At 42.0% G+C, this 25,726-nt stretch overlaps 1 protein-coding gene across 1 annotated transcript in view; it reads right to left on the bottom strand.

Annotated features, from left to right (window-relative positions):
* Positions 1-25,726, bottom strand: part of TAPT1 (transmembrane anterior posterior transformation 1) — a 60,581-nt gene that overhangs the window by 10,629 nt on the left and 24,226 nt on the right. Inside the window, 10 exon segments of the mRNA XM_070458087.1 lie at positions 180-248; positions 779-838; positions 2,278-2,387; positions 3,693-3,773; positions 7,985-8,054; positions 8,240-8,337; positions 10,144-10,174; positions 10,176-10,280; positions 13,075-13,237; positions 23,755-23,873. Of these exon segments, the coding sequence (XP_070314188.1) occupies positions 180-248; positions 779-838; positions 2,278-2,387; positions 3,693-3,773; positions 7,985-8,054; positions 8,240-8,337; positions 10,144-10,174; positions 10,176-10,280; positions 13,075-13,237; positions 23,755-23,873 (906 nt within the window).

Here is a 25,726-nt window from a genome sequence, read left to right as displayed (position 1 = left end):
TTATCCATTAAATGGCTCAAAATCCAAAAGGAAAATATTATAATTTAAAACAAAATTTCCTTCTAAGTCATGGACCTTTAATTTTACTATCAAGTCATTTTAGAACAAACTGATTGATAATCCATTTATTCATAGTCTTTAATGATGGTCATCTCATCATAAAAAGCGTATGGACTTACTAAAACAGCTAGTGGGAGAGGAATAAACCCCATCCTCCGGGCCACGGAGTCACTATAATCAGTATATGCCTGGACAGAGAGAGAAGAAAAGGATTTATGGGATTTAATAAGCACTTAAAAAGCAGAATTCATCAGAAAAGTCAGGTACAGGAATGCTGTCTGTGCTTATATATAATATTTCTTATTGTTATCGTAATTAAAATAAGAAACATTTCAAACTTAAAAAAAACAGTATAATTCATTCATCACCAGCAAATATTCTAAACAGGTGAGACTGTGAGCAAGAAGAGACCCTAGTACCTATACTGAAATTTAGTAAAACAATGGAGTGATCTAAATATTCATAAGAACTTTAAAATACAAAGTTGCATAACTGCTTCAATGCTGTAGAAACCATATCCTATGTAATAAGTATTAGCATTATTTTTATTATTTTGTAAACATTTAGTGTCAAGAACAGAAATAAGGCAGTTTACCTAACTTTCCCTTAATTAATATCCCATGCTACATTAAACTATTGTTCAAAAAATTAATTATTAATTAATTAAACCATTGTTCAGTTAACTTCAGATTACGCCTTTTATATATATAATGCATACATTTTTCTGCCGACTGCTAACAAGGTCAAAAGCAAGGCTGGCTCTATATTCACTGTAGACCTAAAGACAAATAAGAATGAGGTATTAAGTAATATAGTGCAAATATAAAACATGGAAAGATTTACTTTGTAGATAAAATGTTCAATAACTAACCAGAAAGGAAGTGCTAATAACCAAGTGACATCTGGGTAGTTTTTCCCTAATTTGTTCACCTACAATAAGAGTGAAAAAGAGCCTCAATTCCCCTTGATAGGTTCAAGGCCTTTTAAAGGTTTCCTTTAAAGAGGGATAAATATTCAATGATTATGGTCGTTGAGAGTTTAGACTTTTAGGAAGAGTGGCTATTTTAAGTAGTGCAAGGCACAGAAAGTAATTCCGAAATTATAAATTAAATGAACAGTTTTAAAAAATTACTACTGTACATCTAACGATAATGGTATCTTCTTAGAAGAGTGAATGCTAAGTATGATACTAAGCTGAGTTGGAGAACACAGTAGTCCTGAAGGCACTTGTAAACTGTCCTTTCCACTATAAAACACACTAAATATTTGAATCAAGGCTATTAGTTTTGACTTGGGTTGCTGAGAAAATGTTGCATGAAAAGGGATTCCTGTTTTGAGGAAGCCAAGAGAGTGAAGGGTAAAACTGTTATATCTGGTCTTTGCAAAAAACTGCATGATCATCTTCTACTCAAGGATATTAAAATATCCAGCAATGCCAGAATCCCGTCGTCGACTGCAGCAGCTGCAACCGCACTGCACTTTAGGCCTATGTCTCTTAGAGTGTGACAGTGAGCGTGCACAACCCAAACCAAACTGAGACACTAGTAAATTACCATTCATTTTGGTCCTAGGTTAGGAATGAGCATTGCTCTTGAGAACTAGACTGGTAGGATGGCTCAGTGAGTAGGCCTCATTTTGTTTATATCAAGCCTACAGCCACATTTCTATTTTTGGAAATGCTACAAAATACCTGGTTGTAACATAAAACAAATCTCTCAAAAGTTCCAACAAATGTTTTCAGTAGAAAAATATAAGGTGCTTGTCTTCTAGGACTTACCAAAAACCTACTCATAATCACAGGAGAAAAGAAAATCAATTTTAAAATATAAAATACTCAACAATCCAGTCAAAGAGAGAAGTTCTGATATCTAATATTTTAAATAGGAACAATGTGATTTTTAAAAGTTTAATGAGATGGGTTATGATGGTATTAACAGTTTATAATGGTTTTAGTTAGTGACAGACACCCTGATCTCAACTGCTGGTCAGTCCATACCTCTACCCGAAAGTACAGACACAGAACTGTTTAATGTTGAAACAATATACTTTTGGCAGCATAATCATTTTTAGAAATTTAAAATTATAATTCTAACTTTAAAACTGTAGTACTTTTCTATCATACTCACAAATTCAGTAAGTTTAACTTGCTATCCTACAACCTTATGATACTAATCAGAAGTCAACACCAAACATTGAATTGTTTATTAAAATACATACATCTGCCGTGATGTCATTGAACTTTGTGATAAAAGCATGTTTTACAATATCCACAGCAATTTCTGACGCGACCACCATGCAGACATCTGGAAATAACACCCAGAGATGATCTATAAAGTAGGGGAGAAGAGAGACAGTTACATCTCTTAATATGAAGATTCTATAACATCCTATCACAGGCTACCAGAGAAATCTGCATTCTCCACAGGGCAAAACTGTAACATTTTCAACAAGTGATAATGGAGAGAGAACCGGCATAGAATTAATTATCAGGAAGAGTCATATCTTATCAGGTTAAAGGCTAAGTCATTCGACAAGTGCTTACTCCGAGCTTGGTACAGAGGAAGCCTTGAGGGGGGCGCCAAGGTTAGTGGAGCCCAGCCTCTCCTTGGGGAGGGGTACAGGACGACTGGTGGGATGGTGAGTGAGGAGGCTCCGTCTAAACCTCTCGGGCTGCCTCAGGGTGACGGTAGATAACTGGGAGGACAATGTGCTCAAGTTAACTGAACCGTTTTTTTCTCTCTTTGATCACTAAGATTCAACGATACTGATCCATCCTTTATTTTACCGTCATACAGAGGTAACCTGCCAGATTTGCTCACCTTTACTGTATTTATTAAAACGTCAACTCAGTACCAAGTGCCTGATTAACAAATGCAAACATCAGGATAACCTGCTTAGGCCTTGAAGAAGGATATACAAGTGGGACAGAGCAGGAAGATCAGAAATGTTGGCAGGGACCCGCGGCAATCCCACCCTGGGGCAGCTGGCGGCGGGTGGAGGGTGCAGGGCTGGGGCCCCCCTGCTGACCAGGAGGGAGGTGCTGAGCTTCAGTCAGGGCACCTCGACCTCTTTCGACAATCAGCTCTGCCACTGACTGGCTACCTGACGCTGGAAATCGTCTATTAATAAGTTCCAGTTTCCTCGTCTATGAGAGAGAAAAGTATCTGCGCTGCAGCGCTCAGCAGGGTCACTGGGCACAGGCTGCAGCGATGCGGTGCGGTCCGTGGGAACCGTGTGTGCGTGCTCTGTCGTGTCTGACTCTCTGCGACCCCATGCACTGGAGCCCACCAGGCTCCTCTGTCCATGGGCTTCTCCAGGCAAGAAGACTGGAGTGGGTTCTCATTCCTGCTCCAGGGGATCTTCCCCACCCAGGGGTCGAACCTGCGTCTCCTGCATTGGCAGGCAGGTTCTTTACCACTGGTACCATGCTGGGCCAAAGGTTACTGTGGGGGGTCTAGCTCCCACCACCCCATAGAGCACGGTCAACCCATCCTACACGTGAAGAGTGGACCAGCTAAAGGCTTCTGGAGATTTCTGCACTTTTCTGTGTACTCATTTTATTCCATGGAAGAGAATGATTTTTCGCTCAGAAGCAAAACTGAAAGGCACCATAACTGTTAAGACTTCCTTACCTGGATTCCAAGAAAACTGCTCCATGTTTCTCAGACATACTATTAGCAAAAGCACATAATTTGTGAATCGTTCCTTAATATCTGAAAAAAAGTTTAACATAAAAGTAGTATATATAAATAATACTATAGTATGTATCTAAAATAATTTTCTTTTAGTCAGAATATGATGAAATTGTCTAACAGTGTAAATGTCTGTGAAATAAATATGTTATATATAGTGTGGTGCTACACTGGCCATTTACTTCTTTCAAACCAACATAATCCTAGCACAGAAATGCCAGTTCTCTACAAACCTCAAAAAATGTTCAAACCATCTATCTGGTCAGACTTAGTCAAATTCCTCCAGTGGTCTTTGGGGACATAAGAAAACTGTTTTCTAACTGTTTTCTTTTACAAAAGAAGAAAAAAATAGAAGCAGAGAGTAAAATACAAGACTTAGGGTAACATAAAACCCCTGCTTCCCAGACTGCTTCCGATCTGGTAAGGATTTCAGGTCTGGAATACAACAACAAACTGGATGACTCATTTAGCTAGCTAACAAAGCCAACGGCATTACTGAGGGAACTTCGGAGAATAAAACAAGGCAAAAATTAGGTTTCATGAGGATATTAACCTTAATTACTAAGTATTCTGAGCTTACTCTGAATGAATTTAATAAAAGGAAAGAACTAAATTCCTGCTAAAGGCTAGTTAATACATTTCACTTTTTAACCTGTTATCTTCTTATCAGCATCTAAGATACTATGTAATCAGGAAATGGAATGAAATAAATCTGTCTGACTTGGGGTGAACTCTTACGTTAGTTAAAAAGTGGAATTTCTACCAAAATGGGAATGTTTTCTCTTAATCGCTATTAAGGAGCTTAAAAATACTGGTGATTAATGCTTTAAAAGTATTTTTGATATTCAAGTTATTAATCTCCTTTTTCTAAGTTACCACTAACAGGGATATGCTTTAACGTATTTACAATCACATTTTATACGTGAAGTGACTATTTCATTTCCAACAGTTATTTAAATGAATGCAGGTACACAGGTTTATGCTGAGACTTAAACAGAATCACCCTGAGTTGGAACCATACTTCAAACCAATGTAACGCCTGCAGGATCTTTCTGAATGTACAGTTTACAATGTCAGTGGGTTAAAAACTATGTAAAACTCTTCATTTAAAGAACCCAAATCAGAAAGGCCTAGATGCCATACTCAGCTGGGGCTTACACTGACATGAAGTGGAAGAAAGGACCAAAAGTTAAAAAATTGGGTTTTATTAACTAAACTCTATTTCGCATGTCCTTGGACAATTCCCTGAAAGAAAATGCACAGCCAGGCAATAAACTGAAAGGATAAAGTTGCTCTAAAGTTTCCAAAGAGGAGAGTGAAAAAGTTGGCTTAAAGCTTAACATTCAGAAAACTAAGACCATGGCATCTGGTCCCATCACTTCATGGGAAACAGATGGGGAGATAGTGGAAACAGTGTCAGACTTTATTTTTCGGGCTCCAAAATCACTGTAGATGGTGACTGTAGCCATGAAATTAAAAGACGCTTACTCCTTGGAAGGAAAGTTATGACCAACCTAGATAGCATATTAAAAAGCAGAGACAGTACTTTGCCAACAAAGGTCCGTCTGGTCAAGGCTATGGTTTTTCCAGTGGTCATGTATGGATGTGAGAGTTGGCCTGTGAAGAAAGCTGAGTGCCGAAGAATTGATGCTTTTGAACTGTCGTGTTAGAAAAGACTCTTGAGAGTCCCTTGGACTGCAAAGAGATCCAACCAGTCCATCCTAAAGGAGATCAGTCCTGGGTGCTCATTGGAGGAAGGACTGATGCTGAAGCTGAGACTCCAGTACTTTGGCCACCTCATGCAGAGTTGACTTATTGGAAAACACCCTGATGCTGGGAGGGATTGGGGGCAGGAGGAGAAGGGGACGAGAGAGGATGAGATGGCTGGATGGCATCACCGACTCTATGGGTGAGTTTGAGTAAACTCCGGGAGTTGGTGATGGACAGGGAGGCCTGGAGTGCTGTGATTTATGGGGTAGCAAAGAGTCAGACATGATTGAGCAACTGAACTGAAAGTTTCCAAACTAGGTTTTCAACATTAGACTTGTTCAAGGTTCTGAATTTGATCCCACATACGTGCCATCTCTCACTTGGAGAGATTTTTCTTTTTCTTATGTGGGAATGGGTTTTAATGCTGCCTTAGGTAAAATTTGTTGTAAAACTTGAAGGTAGATAGAAGGGGGTACAAAGCAGACCACACTGCACTGTAACATGAACTATTCCACCTCTAACAAAAAGCAAGACTTTTCAAGCTGATTACTAACCATTTATGCCATAATATACTCTTGAATTTCTTGTAAATTCACATGCATTGCTTGATCAATATGCCATTGTTTTCAGAGCTTTCTGAAAACTGAAATACTAAATTCCTAATTTTTCTAAGCTAAGAGGTTATAATTCTGGGGACCTGTTTCTAAAAGAAAGGAAAGGGGACATTAATTATCTCAACATACTGGTGATAAGGTTGAAAACTGTTCACAATCTCCTCCACACAATAAAGACTAAAAACTGTTAAAACTTCAAAAAGACCTGCAAGCCTATTTTACAGCTCTACAGAGTAGCCTACTCAAATCAAGCCACTAAGGAAAAACAGCATGACTTCTGCTACAAGTGAAATTCTTATAGCTGCCTCCACAGAAGAAGAAATCCTATCTCAGCTTTCGTCCTGTCTCTCCCCTTCCTTTCATTTCAAATCCACAGAGATTGGCAGCACACATTCAAAAGAATGTTACCGAACAGACAGGCACAAGCCAGTATTGCCCTCACAGCTTCGAGGTCTAAGGTTTTACCACTGTTCCACAGACTGTCTGAAGTTTTTCATGAGCTCTTTTTGTTCCCTGCCTAGTTATCAAATCTCCTATAATTCCAAACATTCCTTTGCTTTTAATATATTCACATGCCATTACTTTCCTTGCCTAATACAGAGGTGAAATTTACACACATGCGAAGTTTTACCTGTAGAATCTGATGGGCTCTGATGAATGTATGAGCTCTGCCACCATTCCCGTAACTAAAACATGAACAGTTCCATCACTGCAGTGAGTTCCCTCACACCCCTTCCTACCCAATCCCCACCCCCAGGAAGCAATCACTGCTTGATTTCTATTATCATAAACTAATTTTGTCTGATCACAAACCTCATAAATATGAAATCGCACAGCATGCACTTATTTATGTCTGGCCTCTTTTCATTCAGCGTAAAGCTTTTGAGATTCCTCTACGCGGTTGAAACACAGTAGTTCTAACTGCAGAGCAGTGTTCGCAGTGCAGATACACACGTTTATTTATCTGCTTTCCTCTGAACAGGAGGGTCTGGGTTGTTTCTAATCTGGGGCTGGGAATAAGCTGCCATAACCGCTCTCGTACAGGTCCTTTTGTGAAACCGTGTTCCCACTGCTGGGCGACAGGGCAGGTGGCCGTGCAAGGCTGAAGAAAGCCCGTAAGGGTTCCGGGGGCAGCTGCAGCATCCCGTGCTGGCCCTCAGTGCTGGACGCGCCTCGGCATCACTGACGCACCCGGGCAGCCACTGGACCGGACGATCCGGTGCAAATGGCAACACGGTGGACGAGACAAATAGCACCTTCACAAGAACAGTCTTGACTTCGCAGACGCCCATCCAGGGATCCATGGGCCACACCTTGAGAACCAAGGTGCTGCTGCTCTGATTATGACAACTATGTTACAATAATGTTTCCGGGATACACTTTGTGACCTCACACTTTGCAGAATTAGGAAGGAGGCAGTAAGTCATAAAGTCATAACTGAGAAAGCTGAGACCTAAGAGCCAATCTGAGGTTTGTGGTCATAATTCTATGGCTAAGTGAGTGACCTTGAGAGAGTCAGATCATTTCCTCTGTGTTTCAGTTTCCACATCTGTAAAATGGAGTTGTATCAGCAGCTTCCAAGAAATTTCTGAATTAGAAAGATAAGATAATAAATAATTACGGGCATTTGTATAGCACTTTGTGCTATAGTATGGTAAAGTATGGTACCATACTATACCATAGTATGAAAGTATGGTAAAGTACTATATGAATGCCTGTAATTATTTATTATATTAAACATCCTCAAGATCACAATAAGCAAAATACAAAAAACTCAGTAAAGATGTTGAAAGAGTTCAGCTTAAGTCAAGGAAGTAGTGGCCTGTTGGAAATGTGACATTAAGAGTTTCAGAATGAATTACACAGTAACACTGCATAAAGCTTCAAGTAGAATCTGATTGTACATACCACTATTTGACATTTGAAAAAGATTGTTCTTTTCGAACTTCTTGAAAACACTTCCTTTAATTTCAACAAACTGAAACAGAAAACACAAAAGTCATCTTTATTATTACCACAGTTGTAAAAATTGACATGCCATATGTGAATCTTGCCAGAATAAATAACAATTAAGAAAAAAAACAACAACTTCCTCCCATCTAGAATACTGCTGTTAACATACCCATACAACCTCAAAAATATAAAATAAAATCTCATACTTACATTATTAGACATCATGATAGTAAGCAGGGACTTGTTATGTGAGTTAAAAGCCACGTTCAGAGTTGTTGCTTGAACCATTATAAGGATGGCATGTAAAACTAGCAGTAAGCGATGGTCAAGGGAAAAACTGAAGTCTGTTTCCAGTTTATGTTAACAGATAATGCTATTAAAATCTCAGAAGTTTATAATGGGGAAAAATATGACTATGCTTTCTAAATCATGCCTTACACAAGTACTTTATTATCTTTGTAATTTCTCTATTAGCTATAGTTGATACAAATTTGATGGGATAAGAAACCTATGAAATAAACTATGAAACAAACAAAAGCAGAAATGATCCTAACCGATTAGATCGGGAGTTCTGGAGGACAGACGTCTTGTTCTTTCTGGAGCTGTGGCATTTGGCACGATGCCTGGGAAATGGAATCTCAGAAAAGTTATTAAATAATGGAATACATTATGGTAAATACTGAAAGAAGAGACTTAGATATACACATTGTGAATTCCGATAATTTGCATCCTAAAACAGAAAAGAATATAAAGTGAGAGTCAGTCTGGAACTGATTTTCCTCTCTGGTTTTCATTGGGGGATGGGGAATGCAGGAGTCAGAGATGTCTGGTAATTAAGATTCTTCTTCAGATGCCAGTTCAGAAGACATTCATGAGTTTTAGAATTATACCGCCTGTGGAAGAACTTAAATTCCATGGATGAGCTTAAATTAGAACAGTAACTTTTGGTTCCACTGTGTCTGAAACAATCTTTTACTTGCCACAGACGTTTTTCCCATATAGTCTCTTAACTTCCCAAATGTTAATCCAGTTCTTTTAAGCATTGCTCTTTCAAAGACAGTACAAAACAAAACCCACATGACACATTCCTGTGAACCAGTCCTGCTCCCATATGAAACGAGTGTGAGTATGCACATGTATGTAAACAGGCATGTATAGTATACATACATGAGCACACTGTGTTACATGGTAAAACATCTATTCTCCAAAAGAAAAGCTTTCAGATGGAGGTGAGGGAGGGGGAAAGAAAACCCCTAAAATTCCTCCTCAGCTAATTTCAAATTTTACTTCTAGATGAACTGTATACATTTTACTTTTCATTTATTTTTTATTGAAGAATTGCATACATTCTCAGCTGAAGGTTGTAACAAAGAATTCACAGGTTTAAGAGCAACTTAATAAAATTCTAACCTAAGTATGAAAAAGCTACATAGATCTATATAAATCTGAAGTATGTGTAAATATAACTACCCCTTTATTCTAAAATCCTTCCTTATAACCGGTTTCTAGCAGTTTAAAGGGGCATGCACACATGAGACTCTAATGTAGTTAGAGCTGACTGCTGAGCAACATGGGTTTGAACTGCACGGGTCCACTTACACACAGGTAGTTTTCAACAGCGAAACACTGTAGGACTGAATGGCCTGTTGGTGGCTGAACCCTCAGACACAGAGACTGGTTATCATTCACCCTTGGGCTGCTGCCGCTGTTCAGTCGCTCAGTCATGTCCGACTCTTTGCGACCTCGTGGACTGTAGCCCGCCAGGCTCCTCCGTCCATGGCATTTCCCGGGCAAGAGTACTGGCATGGGGTGCCATTACCTTCTCCAGGAGATCTTCCTGACCCAGGGATCAGACCCGTCTTCTCTGTCTCCTGCGCTGGTGGGTGGATTCTTTACCACTGAGCAACCAGAGAAGCCCCATACTTGGTTTAGCCTCTGTGTTGTTCAAGGACTAAGTAGACTATTATAACCAACTTCTCAAAAGAAAGTAGACATTTCACATTAATCTTTAGGATACACACACACACCTCTTTAAGTGTGAGAAACAGCTAACCAAACAGAATAGTATAAACATGCACTGATGGCTGGCATTTCCAAGAAGTCCAAAAGGATACAGACATAGAGGACGGCCATGAGAAAGTGGGGGAATCACCCCGATGTGGGCCCTCTTCCTTTCTTTGGGCTCTGTTGCTGTCCAGTAGAGAGCATCTAGTATATCTTGTCCAAACGAGGAGAACAGGCGATCTGCTACCTACAGAGAAAAATTAAGGAAACGTGTTTCTTACTATGCCATCTGTATATCTTATTAAAATTCAGAGGTAACACAAATACCAGAGGGGATAAGCTCCAAAAGAGAGCAGGATCTCTGTTTACTTAATCGCTCACATTTTCTTATTCTCTGACACAACCTGAACACCCAAGTGTTATACTAACTGAATTAGAATTTGTCTAACTAGCCACGTTTGCAACAAGGAAAATCTTAGTCATTAAATAAAAGGGAGAGGACACATCAAAATCATGGTTCTTCTGGTTTTAACTTTTTGAATTTATATTCAGGACTCAAACTTAAACTTTTAAGGACAAATATAATTTGACCCATTCTCCTTATACCTAATATTGGTAAGTAACAATAACTGTGATTTGTTTGAGGTTTATCATATAAGAATATAATAAGCAAATTTATTCTTGGAAGACATTTTCAAGTACTGATCTCCATGAATATAGTTCAATAGATAAAGAGAAGCACATAAGAAAAAAAAAAAAAAAAAAAGGAGGGCCATCATTCAGGATTCAGCTGGAATGTCACATCCTGAGACAGGACGTTCCTGGCCCATCCAACCTCCTCTGGTGGCTCCCAGTCTCTAAAGCATCACCCTGTTCCTCTTCATCACAGTATTTATCATTGCCTCTCTCTCACCTGCCTATTCATCATGGTATTTATCACTGCCTCTCTCCCAACCTGTGGAGTATTAGCCATGGGACTAGGCTTGTGCACCTCGGGCTCTTGGGGATCTCGGCATGCAGGAAGTGTTGGTTCAACACTTGCTGAATGAAGAAATGCGAGCTGCCAGTAAGGAGCTCCCACCACACACCTGCCCTGTGCTAAGCCCTTCTGTGTGCTGTCTCATGGAATCCTTGTAATTCTCCTAGTATCTCCATCTCACAGATGACAAGCTGAAGAGCAGAACTGCTCAGCAGCTGGACGCACGTGCAGGATAACCAGGATTGGAACAAGTTCTCTCTGGAGCCTGGACTCTGGCCCACTATGCTTAAACTGCATCATCAACTACAGAGTCAGTGAGCATTTAAACCACTGCGATCAGCAGCTCATGGATGCTCCTGCTTGGCCCACTTCCTGATCACAGCAACAACAGCACCTTGTGAGGGGCGCTGTACAACAGGAGGCACCTCTCTTAAGTTTTGGGGGGAGGGAGAAGCCTGGTCAGCTGCAGTCCCCCCAGGGAGGAGGCAGTGGGGCCTGACATGGAGAGCTGCCCACACGGCCAGAGGGGACAGGAGGACTGGGCTTTTCTTTGATGGGACGAGGGGAGCGCAGGATGGCTACTCTGCTTCACAAACCCAGCCAAACCCACTGTCAGTACCTCACCTGACCTGGCAACAAGCCCGCACTGGGAAGCTAGGGTGTGGTTTCCAACTCATCTCAGCTGATGAATGTAGGTGCAACCAGGATGGATAGAGGGCCCCAGTTTTGTGAAGAGACAGGAAGTCCCCACCCAGGCAGCAGCAGACCAGAGAGGCCAGCAGCCCCACATCACCCCACGTGTCTACCACGTGTCAGGAAAACCCATTGGAGACATGACTTTGCCAACAAAGGTCCGTCTAGTCAAGGCTATGGTTTTTCCAGCGGTCATGTATGGATGTGAGAGTTGGACTATAAAGAAAGCTGAGCATTGAAGAATTGATGTTTTTAAACTGTGGTGTTGGAGAAGACTCTCGAGAGTCCCTTGGACTGCAAGGAGATCCAACCAGTCCATCCTGAAGGAAATTAGTCCCAAATATTCAATGGAAGGAATGATGTTGAAGCTGAAACTCCAGTACTTTGGTCACCTGATGTGAAGAACTGCCTCATTGGAAAAGACCCAGATGCTGGTAAAGATTGAAGGAGGGGGGGGGAGGGGACAGCAGAGGATGAGACAGTTGGATGGCATCACCGACTTGATGGACTCGAGTTTGAGTAGGTGCCGAGAGTTGGTGAAGGACAGGGAAGCCCGGCATGCTGCGGCCCATGGGGTCGCAAAGAGTCAGACATGACTGAGTGACTGAACTGAACTGAATCTAAAAGACAGGGAGAACTTACTGGTGTCCCCAAAAAGTAGTACAGAAAAGTAAAAACTGAATCTTAAAAGGTTAATGATATAACCCAGGTTATTTTACTATTTAGTATTCTTTAATATTTAATATTACTATTTTAAAAAAAACTTAAGATTCTGCCTATAAAGCAAAGCGTTTTTTTTTTTTGCTTTGTATAACTGTTTATTTTTTACATAAATGCAGATTTTCACAGGATGACTACTTTAAAGTGTAGTGTACCTTGAAGACATATTGTATTAAAAGCATTAAATACTTAGAGAAACTGGGAAATTGTTTACTTGTTATGTGTGAAAATTTAAAAGCAATTTAAAATATAAATCTATTATAGCCAATAAACACATAATTCTAAAAATATCTTCATAACATTTACAGTTCTAGCAAAAAGCACACATGGGTTTGCAATGAATCAGGAAAATTGCCCTGTCATCTGATAGTTTACACTCTCAAGGGGGCACTGAGTCAGAAACGTCTAGGCAGCCGATCCCCCTCTTCCCTACCGGAGGACACACGGCGCCCTGTGGGCCAGCTGCCCCCAGTGTGCCCTGGGACGGCAGGCACCATCTCGTTAGAGGGATTCTAAATCAGATGTGCATCCTCACAAGGCCACCCACGACAGCACGAGCCCCAGCGGCTGGATGCGGCACTGGCAGAGCCGGCGGGGGGGTGTCCTGAGCGGGAAGCCGTGTGCCGCGGGCCGGGCCTGCTGGGCTCACCTCGAGCATGTTGTAAATGATGTACAGCTTGATGACAGACTGCCCCCGGATCAGGTGATACATCATGGAATAGTCCACGTAGTGCATCATGAAATAGCAGATGACCAAGATGACCCCCTTCAGGATGTCACACACCTGGGCGGGCTGAAGCACACGTCGGTCCCTGAAACAGACAAGAAGTAACAAAAAGGGGAGTCTCACTTTCTGTGCTCTTGAATAAACCATCTTACAGGACAGGCAGTGGCAAACAAAGGAAACGGCAAACAAAAGCTTCACACTATCAGGGAAAGTTATGCTGACTACTCAATAGTAGGAAACTTCCTGCCCAGGTAGAGAGTGTAAAGATACTAGACCAGAATTACAATGAGAGGAAGTGGGAACCTTAACGAGTGACCACAGAGGGCAGGTGGCTGCTGGCCGAGCGCCTGGAAGCAATGGGTTTCCACAATGAGGACACAGGCCTCCCAGCTCATCAGGAACCCAGAACCCCACTGGCGCGGCCCTTCTGACAGAGGGACAGCGTTCGACACTATTTTCCATGATCAGTTCTTACAGACAGCACGGTGTTCCACTGCATGGGTGCATCATAATTTAACATAACACTGACAGATTTCCAGCCTTTTGCAACTATAAACCATGATGTAAGGTACATGTCATACCTTGTAAGTGAAAACATATTTATAGGATAAAGTCTTAAAGCTGGAATCTCACGTTACGTTCACTTTGTCCTTCTGGTAAGACCTGTGCTGCCCTCTGCAGGAGTTGTACCAATTTACAGTAGCACCAGACGCCTGGAAGCTCACGTGCATCAACTCAGGGATACTGGCTAATGCCACTGGTGAGAAATCCAATCTAGCAGTTTTACTGTTAATTTCTCTCATTAGAACACTGACATCTTCTTTAAATATTTATCTATACTATCTGTGAATTCTCTCCTCGTATCTTCTTACTAGTTCGTAGGATGGTTGTTATATTACAAACATTAGCCCTCTGGAACATAAGTTGGAAATACAGTTGCCCCCTGAATAACATGGGTTTGAACTGCACAGGTCCACTTATACGTGGATTTTTTCCAATAAATACGTGCTTCAGCACTACGTGACCTACGTGACCTGGTTGAGTCCTCGGATGAGGAACCACAGACAGGGAGGAGTCCTGGATACAGAGGGACCGTGGATATGGCAGGCTGGCCACTGTGCGTCGGGCTGGTACCCCAACCCTCAGAGGCTCAAGTGCCAATGATGGATTTTTCTGCTAATTAATATGAGCAGAATCATTCCTTACTTCCAAGGTCAGAGTACAAAGACCTAAACCTAAATTGTGAATGGAAATGTATTCCTAAGATACATGGAAAAAATACATTAGAAAAGAAGAAATTAAGATGTCTGTCACAACGTGCAAAGTTCCTGTGGCTGGAGCGGAAAGGTGCTTTCTCTGAGTCTACTGCAGGCTGACTCCTCAAGATTGAAAACGCTCAGCCCCCACCTCGGCAGCTTACACACCGTGCGATCAAGAGAAAGCCCGGAGATCTGCCTCAGGGGTGCAGAGCCACTTCACTCCCGCCCCCGCGGCGGCACTTGGGCTCCCACTAGCGGGTGAGCCCCTTTCCGGGGGCCGCCGGCGTCCCGAGCTGGCCCTTACTGGCTGCTCCTCGGCTGCCTCCTCTCTGGGCTCCTGCTGAACCCTCGGCCACGTTCAGATCAGGCGCTTTTCTTCCAAAGATCCTTGCTGGGTTGGGCAAGGGCGGGTGGCCGCTGCCCAGAGCGCTGTGCCGTACGGCGACGGTGAGGCGCGCAGAACCTCAGCGATGTGCGCTGGGCACGGCTTTCCGTCCCTTCTCAGGCAGAACATGGAACCCGACAGAAGCCCTGAGAAGAGGCAGACTCTGTGAAGTCTGCGTCCAGGGAGGGCCAGCAGCGGATGACCCTGGGCTGAACCAACGAGCTTAGATGGAGAGACGGGTCAGGACGGTCCAGGTCACATCCCGGGTCATGAGACGGGCACAAGAGACCGAAGGGAGTTCTCAGCAGTGGAGGTTGAAATCTTGGGGAAAACTGCCTCCAGGACAAGGCTGACGTATCTCTACCATCACTTCTCTGTCCCTTCCTGTCTCCAATGCTTTCTTCTCCCTCCCCGAAGACGTGGCCCTGTATTTCCCCATGAAATCTGGAGTGAGCTGTCTTGGTTTGGACACTGAGCCCAGAGCACGGAACTCTGCTAAGGGCTGTGCAACTCTCAAGGGAATTCGCTGCCCCCCTGCCCCCTTGAGATACACATTTGTCAAGAGCCGGAGGTAAACATCTCTAATGCAAACAACGAGAAAAGGAGACATTTGGACACTCTTGGGCCCTGGACTGTTTGCCTGTACCCCCAGGACGGCCGGGGCACAAACGGAAGCCTCTGCCAGGAGCGCCCGCCCACGTGCCCGCAAAAGTGCAGGCACAGATGGGCATACACTGAAAAGCACACCTCAGCCTCGGTTGGGGCCTTCTGCTTCAGCACCGGAGGCTGTGGTTTATCAATGAGAGAGAATGACAGGAATGAAATGCAGGATGATATTAGTGAATCTGCGTTAATTACCAAAAGGATTTAGGTAACTAACTAAAGCAGAAATCTGTAGAGCTTTTAGGACTAGAATGGCATCTACTCAGTTAACTGGTCTCAGCCAAAGCTCTTTAAGAGATGAAGGGACTTTTAACACATATATGTTCAATTGTGTCTCTTTATAAACATTTGCAACAATGGAACAATGAGTTAGTGTATTCTCTAAGAAGGAATGGCTTCCCTGGCGGCTCAGATGGAAAGAGTCTGCTTGCAGTTGAAGGAAACCTGGGTTCGATCCCTGGGTCAGGCAGATCCCCTGGAGGAAGGCATGGCAACCTACTCCAGTATTCTTGCCTGGAGAATTCCATGAATGGAGGAGCCTGGCGGGCTACAGTCCATGTGGTTGCAAAGAGCTGGACGTGACTGAGTGACTGAACTGAACCAAACACTGAAAAGCTATAATCTCAAATAACATAATACCACAATGTTTAAACCAAGAGGATACTAAGTTCAAAATCTGGTATAAACAACTTCAATTTAGCTTTATGTTGCCCAGGATTAAATCAGGTTGTGAAAATGCAGAAGTTCTGTAGAATCATGCTACAATCCACAGGCCCTCTGTGGCAGGCACCATTCTAGGCACTTCGTACGCTCTCTCAGTTTCCGCAATAATCCTATGAGATCCAATGAGGAAGCGACCATCACCATCCTGATTTCCCAAAGGCTATCAGGAACGTGTCTGCAGCTGCACAGTTTGGAATTAACAAGCAGTGGAGCCAGGATCTGACTCTTGGCCTCTGGCTCTAGAAGGCAATTTCTCACTCCCGCCTACTATTCGAGACATTTCTTTAAAAGAACTTTTTAAACTCACAGGAATCAGCAACTCAGCATGTTTGATCTTGCAGCATAGTTTAATACTGTATAATTTATCACTGTACTGTCATCTCATTTGGAAAAATGATTGTGCTAAATACCAAATATAGCTACGATTTTTGCTTTTTGTTTCTAAAAAGAGAGGGGAGAAAAAGGACTATTTCCACTGGATCCACTGCTTTCTGTGCAGGTTCTGCTTTGGTGGAAATATTCCATTGCTTAGATCATAACTGGTTGCTAGGAGATGACTGATTTTAAAAATTAAAGAGATTTATTCAAATAAAAAATAAAAGAAGCAGAGCTGTTCAGAAACAAAGGGTCTTGCTATCATATACATGTACCTGTAAATGAAAAAGGAAAGCTGCAAAAACTGAAGGAAAAAAAAAAATTCTAAGGTGGCATCACAACCTCTCTGAAGTAAAATCGAACCTCAGAATAAGTTCATCTGGTGCAAACAACCCAAACCAATTCCACTGTTTGTTTCCTTCTCTGCCAGGACATTTGTGGATGACTGTATGATATGCATTTCCAACTCCATAAGAAGCTTACCCACCAGCCCTGCCAGTCAGCTCTGAAATGGTTCCTGAAGAATGCTTTCAGGGTGAAGCTCTTCCTCATAAATGCCTATTAAACAGCAGTTACTTGCAATTCACTTTGCAAATGCTGAAAATCCCACACAAACACATAAAATAGTGGAGGAAGCTGCTGGACAAAGTGAAAAACCCGCTAATCTAATTTACAGCTTGGCCATCAGTTATCACAAGAGAAGTAATACTAACCAAGAAATTCAACAGAACTTAAAAACATTTAAAACTTTCAGGTTAAGTCAAGCTTGTGGAAATTAAAACTTTCTACATTTCTAAATTTTATCTTTTGGTCATTCAAATACTTCCCCTGGATTTGCACATTTATCCAATAAAGGACCCCGTTGCTTCAAGGGCACTCTTGGGGAACAGAATGATGGAGCAGAAAGATGATCAGTTGCAGTTTTCCTCATCCTGGGCAGCAGGAGGTGCTCAGTGACTAAGACTGAAGTGTAAGCTGACAAGTGAACAAAAGATCAGGACAGAAGAGCAGGCAGCACCATGACCAAGAGAACTGGGGTAATCCGCGCCTACTTCATTTTCAAGTCGGTGTTCAAACATGCCAAGGTACCAGTGTGGGATACTTCATCACAAAATACACAGGCTGGATCTAACTTTCTTTCTCTCTTAACGCTTTCAGCTGTTCATGGTATGACTGAAAGAATGAAGAAATACAAAGGACTATTGGAAAAAAGTGAAAAGTCAAAAATGGTGTCCATTTTTGAAAAAGAAGTCATTTTCTAATTTTAAAGTAAACTGTAATAAACTATTGAGATTAAGAGGTTTTCCTTACTTAGAAGACTGAAAATTGAACACCTTAAGCTTTTGCAACAGACAGTAGAAAAATTAATTACAAATGCTTAAACTGAATGACTGAAGTGTTTCTTGGGTTTTAAAACGGTTCCAAACTATACTAGGAAAAAAAGCACTGGCTTGATAAAGCTATGTTTGGTGCTTGAATGATGCAAAATAAAAACTGCTCACATGGAAGGAACTTAAGCTCACATGAAGGAACTGATGTGGCGTTGGGAATGAAGGACTTGATGTCAAATCTAGACAACATGGGTAACTGAAATTCGTTTTATCAAGTGATCTTCCTAGGTTAGGTGAGATTCTGGTCAAATCCTGCACAAATGTGGACAAAACTTTATCACCAAGTTAGGATAAGGAAGCACATTTCCTTTCGAAGTGTCCATCTCCAAGCGCTCATGTCTATTTCTCATTATAATAAATATCTGTCTGTACTGATGTCAATTTGGCAAGAGAAGAGAAGAAAAATCAGGGTGTACTCACCACAAGGAGTCCCTGTGACACCACATTCCACTCTACAAGGGAAGTGAGAGCGCGCCTCCCTTCGGTCTGATTTACGAGAGAGAAAGAGAGAGAGAATGTTGTAATGTCGCTACGCCACTGACAGCGCCACGGTGAGGAGCAGGAGGGGATGACGACGCCGGAGGCGGGAAGACCCTCTAACAAGACATCGCTCTCTACAAATGAGCATGGAGACCCAGCCTGGGAGGGGAAATGACGGCCGGCCGTGTTTCCCGGAGAAGTGATGTGAGCATGACAAGGGTAGCAAGAATCACCCAGGTGGAAATTAAGGCTTATGTCTAAAGAGAGGAAGAATCTCTTATGTGTGTGTGCTCATGTGTGAAGTTCATTTCAGGGAGAACTACCTGGGAGGAAGTAAGGCAGGGAGGAAACCCAACGGGTTAAGAAACACTCGAGCATCTGAAATTCCTAATTCCTCAGGAGATGAGAGAGATTTCTGTGGGGTAAATTACCACTGCCTTAAAAACAGAAAGGTACATGAAGCCTCCAATAAGAGATATGCTTAAAACCAGGGCGAGAAATCAGTAAAATTTACTTGCATGTATTTTATTTGCTCTAATAGTAAAAGAAAAATACTCTAGCATTTATTACTTAAACCTCAGCTACACTTATTACTGTCTAAAATATCGTAGCAAAGTTTTCAAAACTATCAGTTCTTGGCACCAGATAGTATCATTTTTCTCTACAACCTCCCTCAACTTTTAACTCAAGACTGAGGATTCTAAAACACAAAATGAAGTCACAGCTTGGAGGAGGAAAAAGGATTCATAAAAATGCCAGGTAAATTAGAGACACACACACAACTGTTATTATTTATTTATCCTATAGGTTCAGAAAAATAACACTGGATGCCTCTTTAGCATGAAGCACATCATGCTACATTTAGCATAATGTAGCTACTGTAGAGCAATCGACTTTTCTAAAAACAGAATACTTTCATTCTGTCAAGAAACAAGATATCTCATAAAATAAATCAAGACTTCATTCTCATTTTCATCTCATTTAAAAAATTATCCAAATTCAAGAATTTTCTCAAATGTTTTCCCCAAATTATACTACCCTACCTGAGAAAGAGGGAAGAAATACATAAATCAACAGGCTTTTAGAGAACCTGCATGTATTTATTTTAACCTACAACAAAATATATAAGGGCAAAGATTTTTCAAGATTGTTAACTCGTTAGCAATAACTTTCACCTAATTATTCTTGAAATTGCTAAGGGTGAGTGTAGACTTTTTATGGAAGCAGTGCACCCTTTGCAGATAACATGCATACAACTACAGAGTCAAGAAAAATTACTCTGCCAACATCTCAAAATAAAAAACATTTTCACAGGGTCAGAGGCTGGCAAAGCGCCCACCAGTGAAGCAGCCACAATACACGCCAGCCTCCGTAAGGGCTGCTGAGGGGCCCAGGGCTCAGCCTGAATGAAAGGCAGAGAGTCGGCTTCATGACAGGGCCGATAAAACCCCCAAGCCAAACCCTGTGGCCGGTTTACGGAAGATTCAGAAGTGGATGCATAGAGTCCTCTCTAACGCAGAAAACCTGGGAGACTGTCAGCTTCCACAGGCCCCACAAACTGCGCCAGATGTGACTGCATGAACGGGAGGTGAGAGCGCTGATCCCATTTCTGAAAGGAGGGCCGTGCCAGCCCTTGGCCAGACGGGACGCCGACAACACAGCACCAGGGCCCGCGGACTGCGCTGAGCTTAAGCCAGCATCCTGACCACTGACAAATATCCTTTTTCCTCCATCCCCAACTTTTTGGGTATAATTTCTAAGAACTAAGAGACTAGGAAGACAGTAAGTCTGTTTGTTTGTTTGGGGCTGCAGCCAGCGGCAGGTGGAATTTTAGTTCCCTGACCAGGGATCGAAACTGTGCCCCTGCATTGGAAGCATGGGATCTTAACCACTGGACTACCAAGGAAGTCCCTAACTTTTTTTCTTAACAGAAAGGAAACTAAAATACAGGAGTGTGAGAAAAAGGAAATAGAAAAAAATACAATTGACCTCTTTGCTGGTCTCTTTCTTATCTCTTTGAAAAAATTAAGTCAGACTGAAGGAAAGAACACTTTTTGCTTGCTGAAAAAGATGGAACATGATACAGCCACAGGACAGAAAAGTCAAATAATCCTGAAGAGAAGTAGAATGTTGGCAGAAAAAGAAGGCAAAACTTGTCTCATTAATACTTTTGTAAAAAAGGAAATGTATTTATATACTCCTAAAATATTTGAAAGATTTTAGACAAGTATTAACAATAGTTTTGGTAATACAATTTTTTACATTATATTTCAAGTTAGGTTCTTTAAAAAAATAATGTTCAGAAGACATTACTTCCTAAATTGCTCAAAGAAAATATGAACTGCAGCCCACGTTACTGTCAGCAAAGTACTGCATTCTGATAAAGCATGTAGGGCACTGTGACAGGAAGGCAGGGTCTTCAAACTCTGTATCATCTGCCTATGCTCATGTAGTGCTTAGACATGCTAAAGCTCTGTTATACCATTTTAACTGCACTTCATGTTATATACACATATATAAGAGACGGCATAAAATGTCATTTTTCAGAGGCTCCAAACTGCAGAACAGCAAGAAGCGTCTGCCCAGGAAAACAGAACGGCGCCTTGCAGCAGTGTGACGGCTGCCCTCTAGTGTGGGCCTGACTGCAAGAGCATGAAAACGGAACAGACTTGAATTCTGCTTTAAAATGTCACTCAGATTAACTTAGATTGAAAAGCATTTTAAAGTAATATATGAAAGTTATCATCTTTATTTTATCTGCTAAAAAAAATCTGAAAAGGTCTAGAAAAGGTCTGCTCCAGGGACCACTGACCACCCACTGAAGCCAGCATGAGCAGAGGGCTGAAGGCGTCCCGGCACTCTGCAACAGCTCTCCCGGTTTCCAGAACAAACACCAAAGGGCTTCTGAGGCAACCTTGGTGCCTTGCTCCCCCAGGGACAGGGACACAGTTTAGATGCCTCTGCAGCTGCAAGACGGTTCTTCAAAAACAATCTTCAAGAAACAGAGGCCCCCAGGAACACGGCAAATCCCCTCCGCCACTCACCCCGTGAACATCCACTGAGGGCTGAGACCCCAGGAGCCCCTCCAGAAGGAAGGAGTCTCTAGGTTACACATCCTTTTGACCCTCTACCTCATCACGCCAACAGCCACACAGAACAAGCTTAAAGACAGCTAGAGTAGGAACTTGCCTCACACTGCTGAGCCGAGAATAACTTAGAGGTAACCTAGCTCATGGAGCAGACATCAAAATCTATATATGGCATGAGTTATTTTATGTTAGGCAGCCTCACCTGGCTTTACCCAACTTTCCATGTGTTCATCCTTGTTACGCAATCACACATGTAGACTTCTGTTTAGTACATGCCTTATTAGATTTTTTTTTCCACTCTTCTGAAAAAGTAACTGAAATAACCATGACTTTATTGAGCTCCCAAAGATGATAAAGAAATAGTGATAGTATACAACGTGAGGCTTAGTGAATGTTACAGATGTCTTCCAAAAAGGATTCCTGGTATGAATAAGGCCTTCTTAAAAATTCTTCCAGAGGCATAAATCAAGTACTTGAATACCTTAAAGTTGATGGTAAATTCCTAAAAAAGTTTCTCCCACTTGGTTAATTGTACTTAATAAAATATAAAACATAATTCTTTCATTCTGGAAGCAGAGTAAGAAGACAGAGTATAAAGTACTACTTGTAACAATGATGTAATCTTAATCCTTATAATTGTTTTATTCCATGAGATCTTGCAAAGGAGAGTTTTTATTCTTTTCATAATATCATGATAAATAAATTATCTAATTTATATTGGAAGGATTTCTTCCTTACTAAAATTGATTAAGGCTCATTTTCAAAAAGGCTGAATGTCATTCGGTACTTACTAAATATTAAGTACATGCTCATTTACTAAAAGAGAAACTTCCATGACTTTGAAAAGATAACAACATATAATTCTGTATATATTGTATATTATAACTCAGTTTCTGTGGTTATTGATAATAATGCTATTAATTATACATTTAATATACCCATGGAAGAGTCACCTACTTCATAGCTAAGTTTCACATATTATTCAGTTCAGTATTCTGAAACTTTACAGAATGAAATGTATTTTAAAAAGTGATACAATGTTAGAAATGCAACTTGGGCAACTGTGATAAGAACTGCAATAATGTTACAGAGAGGGAATACACAGGGTAGAGGCATGGAGACACAACTACGAGAAAAAAACTGTAAAATCCAATTTCTAACCTCAAGACCAATAAAGCATCAAGATTCATGTAAGCTTTACATTTTCATCTTCCTGTTCCTAGTTTCGGAAGAGAAGGAAGGAAGGAAACTAGAATCTGTTCCGGTCACTATGCTGTGTATTCTTTTTACATCTCTCAGTCTTTGCAGTAAAAGATGCCGGCTCTAAGTATCCCCTTTCTGAGGATGGGGACACAGGCTGAGAGAAGTCAGGCAGTGGCTCACGAGTCATCAGTTCATCAGTGCTGGGCCAGGCTGTCTGATTCTTCCCACCAGGACAATCTGTCAGGGTTTTCCCCTCTTACAAATCAGAGGGTATCTCACCTGTAAGCAGGTAAGGTGTGCCAGGCCACAAAGACGCTGGCTCTTAAATGAGATGGAGGAGAAGCCCTGCAGTGGGGGTTCCACAGGGGCTACTGATGCTACCCGCCCCTCCACTCCCCAGCCTAGAACCTGGCCCTCACTTTATACAGATGATGCTTAAGAGGCTGAGGACATGAAGAAAATAAAGGTACAGGCTGAGCCTGCAGAGTGGCCATGCAGTCGGTCCTGACCCTCAGCGCTGGGCCCTTTCTATGCCCCCTGGTGGCTCAGATGGTACAGAATCCGCCTGCAACGCAGGAGACTTGGGTCTGATCCCTGGTTGGGAAGATCCCCTGGAGAAGGGAAAGGCTACCCAACTCCCGTTTTCTTGCCTGGAGAATTCCATGGACAGAAGAGCCTGGCAGGATACAGTTCATAGGACTGCAAAGAGTCGGACACAACTGAGCAAGTAAATACACACACACGCACACACTCTCCTGCATGATTAACATCTGTCGCCTGGCCAAAACAGGTTCTGGTTCAGAACCATTTGGGGAAAAAAAAAAAGTACAGATAAAAAGTAGAAATATTATATAAGCATACTATATAATATTCACTACAAAGATAAACAGCATTAGTTGATGCATTAACGGCCAAATTGTAAAAGAAACTTAATAAATTATCCCTATTCTAAAAAAATCTATCCAAGTGATTATTAAGCACAAGTAGCAAAAATAATTTAAACCTTTACAATAGTTCATCATCTTAAAACTTACCTTAGGCCATAGCAAGGCAGGGTGAAGAGCCTGAACAGGGCCAGGAAGACTCTGACAGGAAGCAGGGTGAACACATAGAGAAACGCATCCAGGCACAGAAAGATTCCAAAAACCATGAGCTGGATTTTAAAAGGAGAGAAGAATGTAAAAGACAAAATGCAAAATAAATATTTTTTAAAATGTTGCAGATGAATATTTCAAACAATCAAGGAATTTCTAAACTTGTTCGGAAATTCATCTCTCATAACTTAGCTATGGGAATAACAAGTTAACGGCTCTCCTTGTGTATATGAGCCATACTCTAATGAATTCCTTTTCAAAATGCAAGCTTGTAGCTCCTCTTCCGGAGCCCTTGGTTTACCACCTACACAAATCAATTATTTCAAAGACAAGTCACCCTCAACCACAACTATGCCACATCTGATGTAGCTCTCTGGGTACTTCCTCAAGCTGCAGAGATATTATAGAAAACCTTTCAGATAAAATGTAAACTCTAATGTAAGAGGTTATTCATTTTAATACAATTTTAGGTACACTTGAACTTGCTGGGCAAAGAAGTCATTATTCCTAACTGGAGGAGTAGCTGTTAATATCTGTATCGCTTCCCCTTTCTTGTGTACCGGCCACATCCTTCCTATTTCGGGTGACACTGTACACTTTTATCTGTTAAATTTAGGACTATATTTCATGCTCTCATCACTTCATGGCAAATAGAAGGGAAAAAGTGGAAGCAGTGGCAGATTTTATTTTCTTGGGCTGCAAAATCACTGCAGACGGTGACTACAGCCATGAAATTAAGAGAGGCTTGCTCCTTGGAAGGAAAGCTATGACAATCCTAGACAGTGTATTAAAAAGCAGAGACTCTGCTGAAAAAGGTCCATCTAGTCAAAGCTGTGGTTTTTCCAGTAGTTAAGTATGGATGTGAGAGATGGACCATAAAGAAGCCTGACTGTTAAAGAACTGATGCTTTTGAATTGTGGTGCTGGAGAAGACTCTTAGAGTCCCTTGGACAACAAGGAGATCAAACCAGTCAATCCTGAAGAAAATCAACCCTGAATATTCACTGGAAGGACTGAAGCTGAAGCTCCAATACTTTGGCCACCTGATGCAAAGAGTGGACTCATTGGAAAAGACCCTGACACTGAGGCAAAAGGAGAAGGGAGTGGCAGAGGATGAGATGTTTAGACAGCATCACTGACTCAACGGACTTGAATCTCAGCAAACTCTGGGAGACTGTGGAGGACAGAGGAGCCTGAAGTGTTTCAGTCCACAGGGTTGCAAAGAGTCGGAAACAACACTTCACAGATGGAAGGTAGAATCTTGTGATGCCTTAGCAAATAGCCACACCCAGGCTGTTAACCTGTACTATATTAAGAGGGATGACTTTCTGTACATTTGACGTGCAAACATGGTATGATGTACACACCCTCACAAACAACACTCCATGTATTCTTAGTCAATAAACTGTCTTACAGAAATGTACTAAGTAGCTAAAACCCACACTGTTACTGGAAGAACTGCATACCCTCCCCGCAATTCATATGCTGAAGCCCTGACCACACCCCTCCCTCCCCACACCCCTGCATGTGACTGTACTTGGGGAGGGGGCTCTTAAAGAGGGAATCAAGTTAAAACGCGGTCAGGAGGATGGCCCTCATCCGGCGTGACTGGTGTGTCCTTAGGGGACGTGAGGATGCAGACGCGCAGAGATGATGACAGGGCACGGCGCGGGCGGGGCACACAAGCGGGGCGAGGCCTCGGGAGACGTCGCCGTGAGGGCGCCCCGCTCCGCTCCAGGGTCTCCTCACCAGACCCACAGCATCTCTTACAGAAGCGGACTTTCTCTTAGACAACAGTCATCCCTCTTAGGCTTAGAGAAACTTGTTTTAGTATTGCTTCTCATCTATGGCAAGCAACAGTAGCAAATGTCCAAGGGCCTTCCCACTGCATTTTAAATCAGCCCAGGAAGCAA

The sequence above is a fragment of the Odocoileus virginianus genome, chromosome 29 (assembly GCF_023699985.2).
Source record: "Odocoileus virginianus isolate 20LAN1187 ecotype Illinois chromosome 29, Ovbor_1.2, whole genome shotgun sequence".
Taxonomy (NCBI): domain Eukaryota; kingdom Metazoa; phylum Chordata; class Mammalia; order Artiodactyla; family Cervidae; genus Odocoileus; species Odocoileus virginianus.
This window is presented reverse-complemented; position numbering and strand designations above follow the sequence as displayed.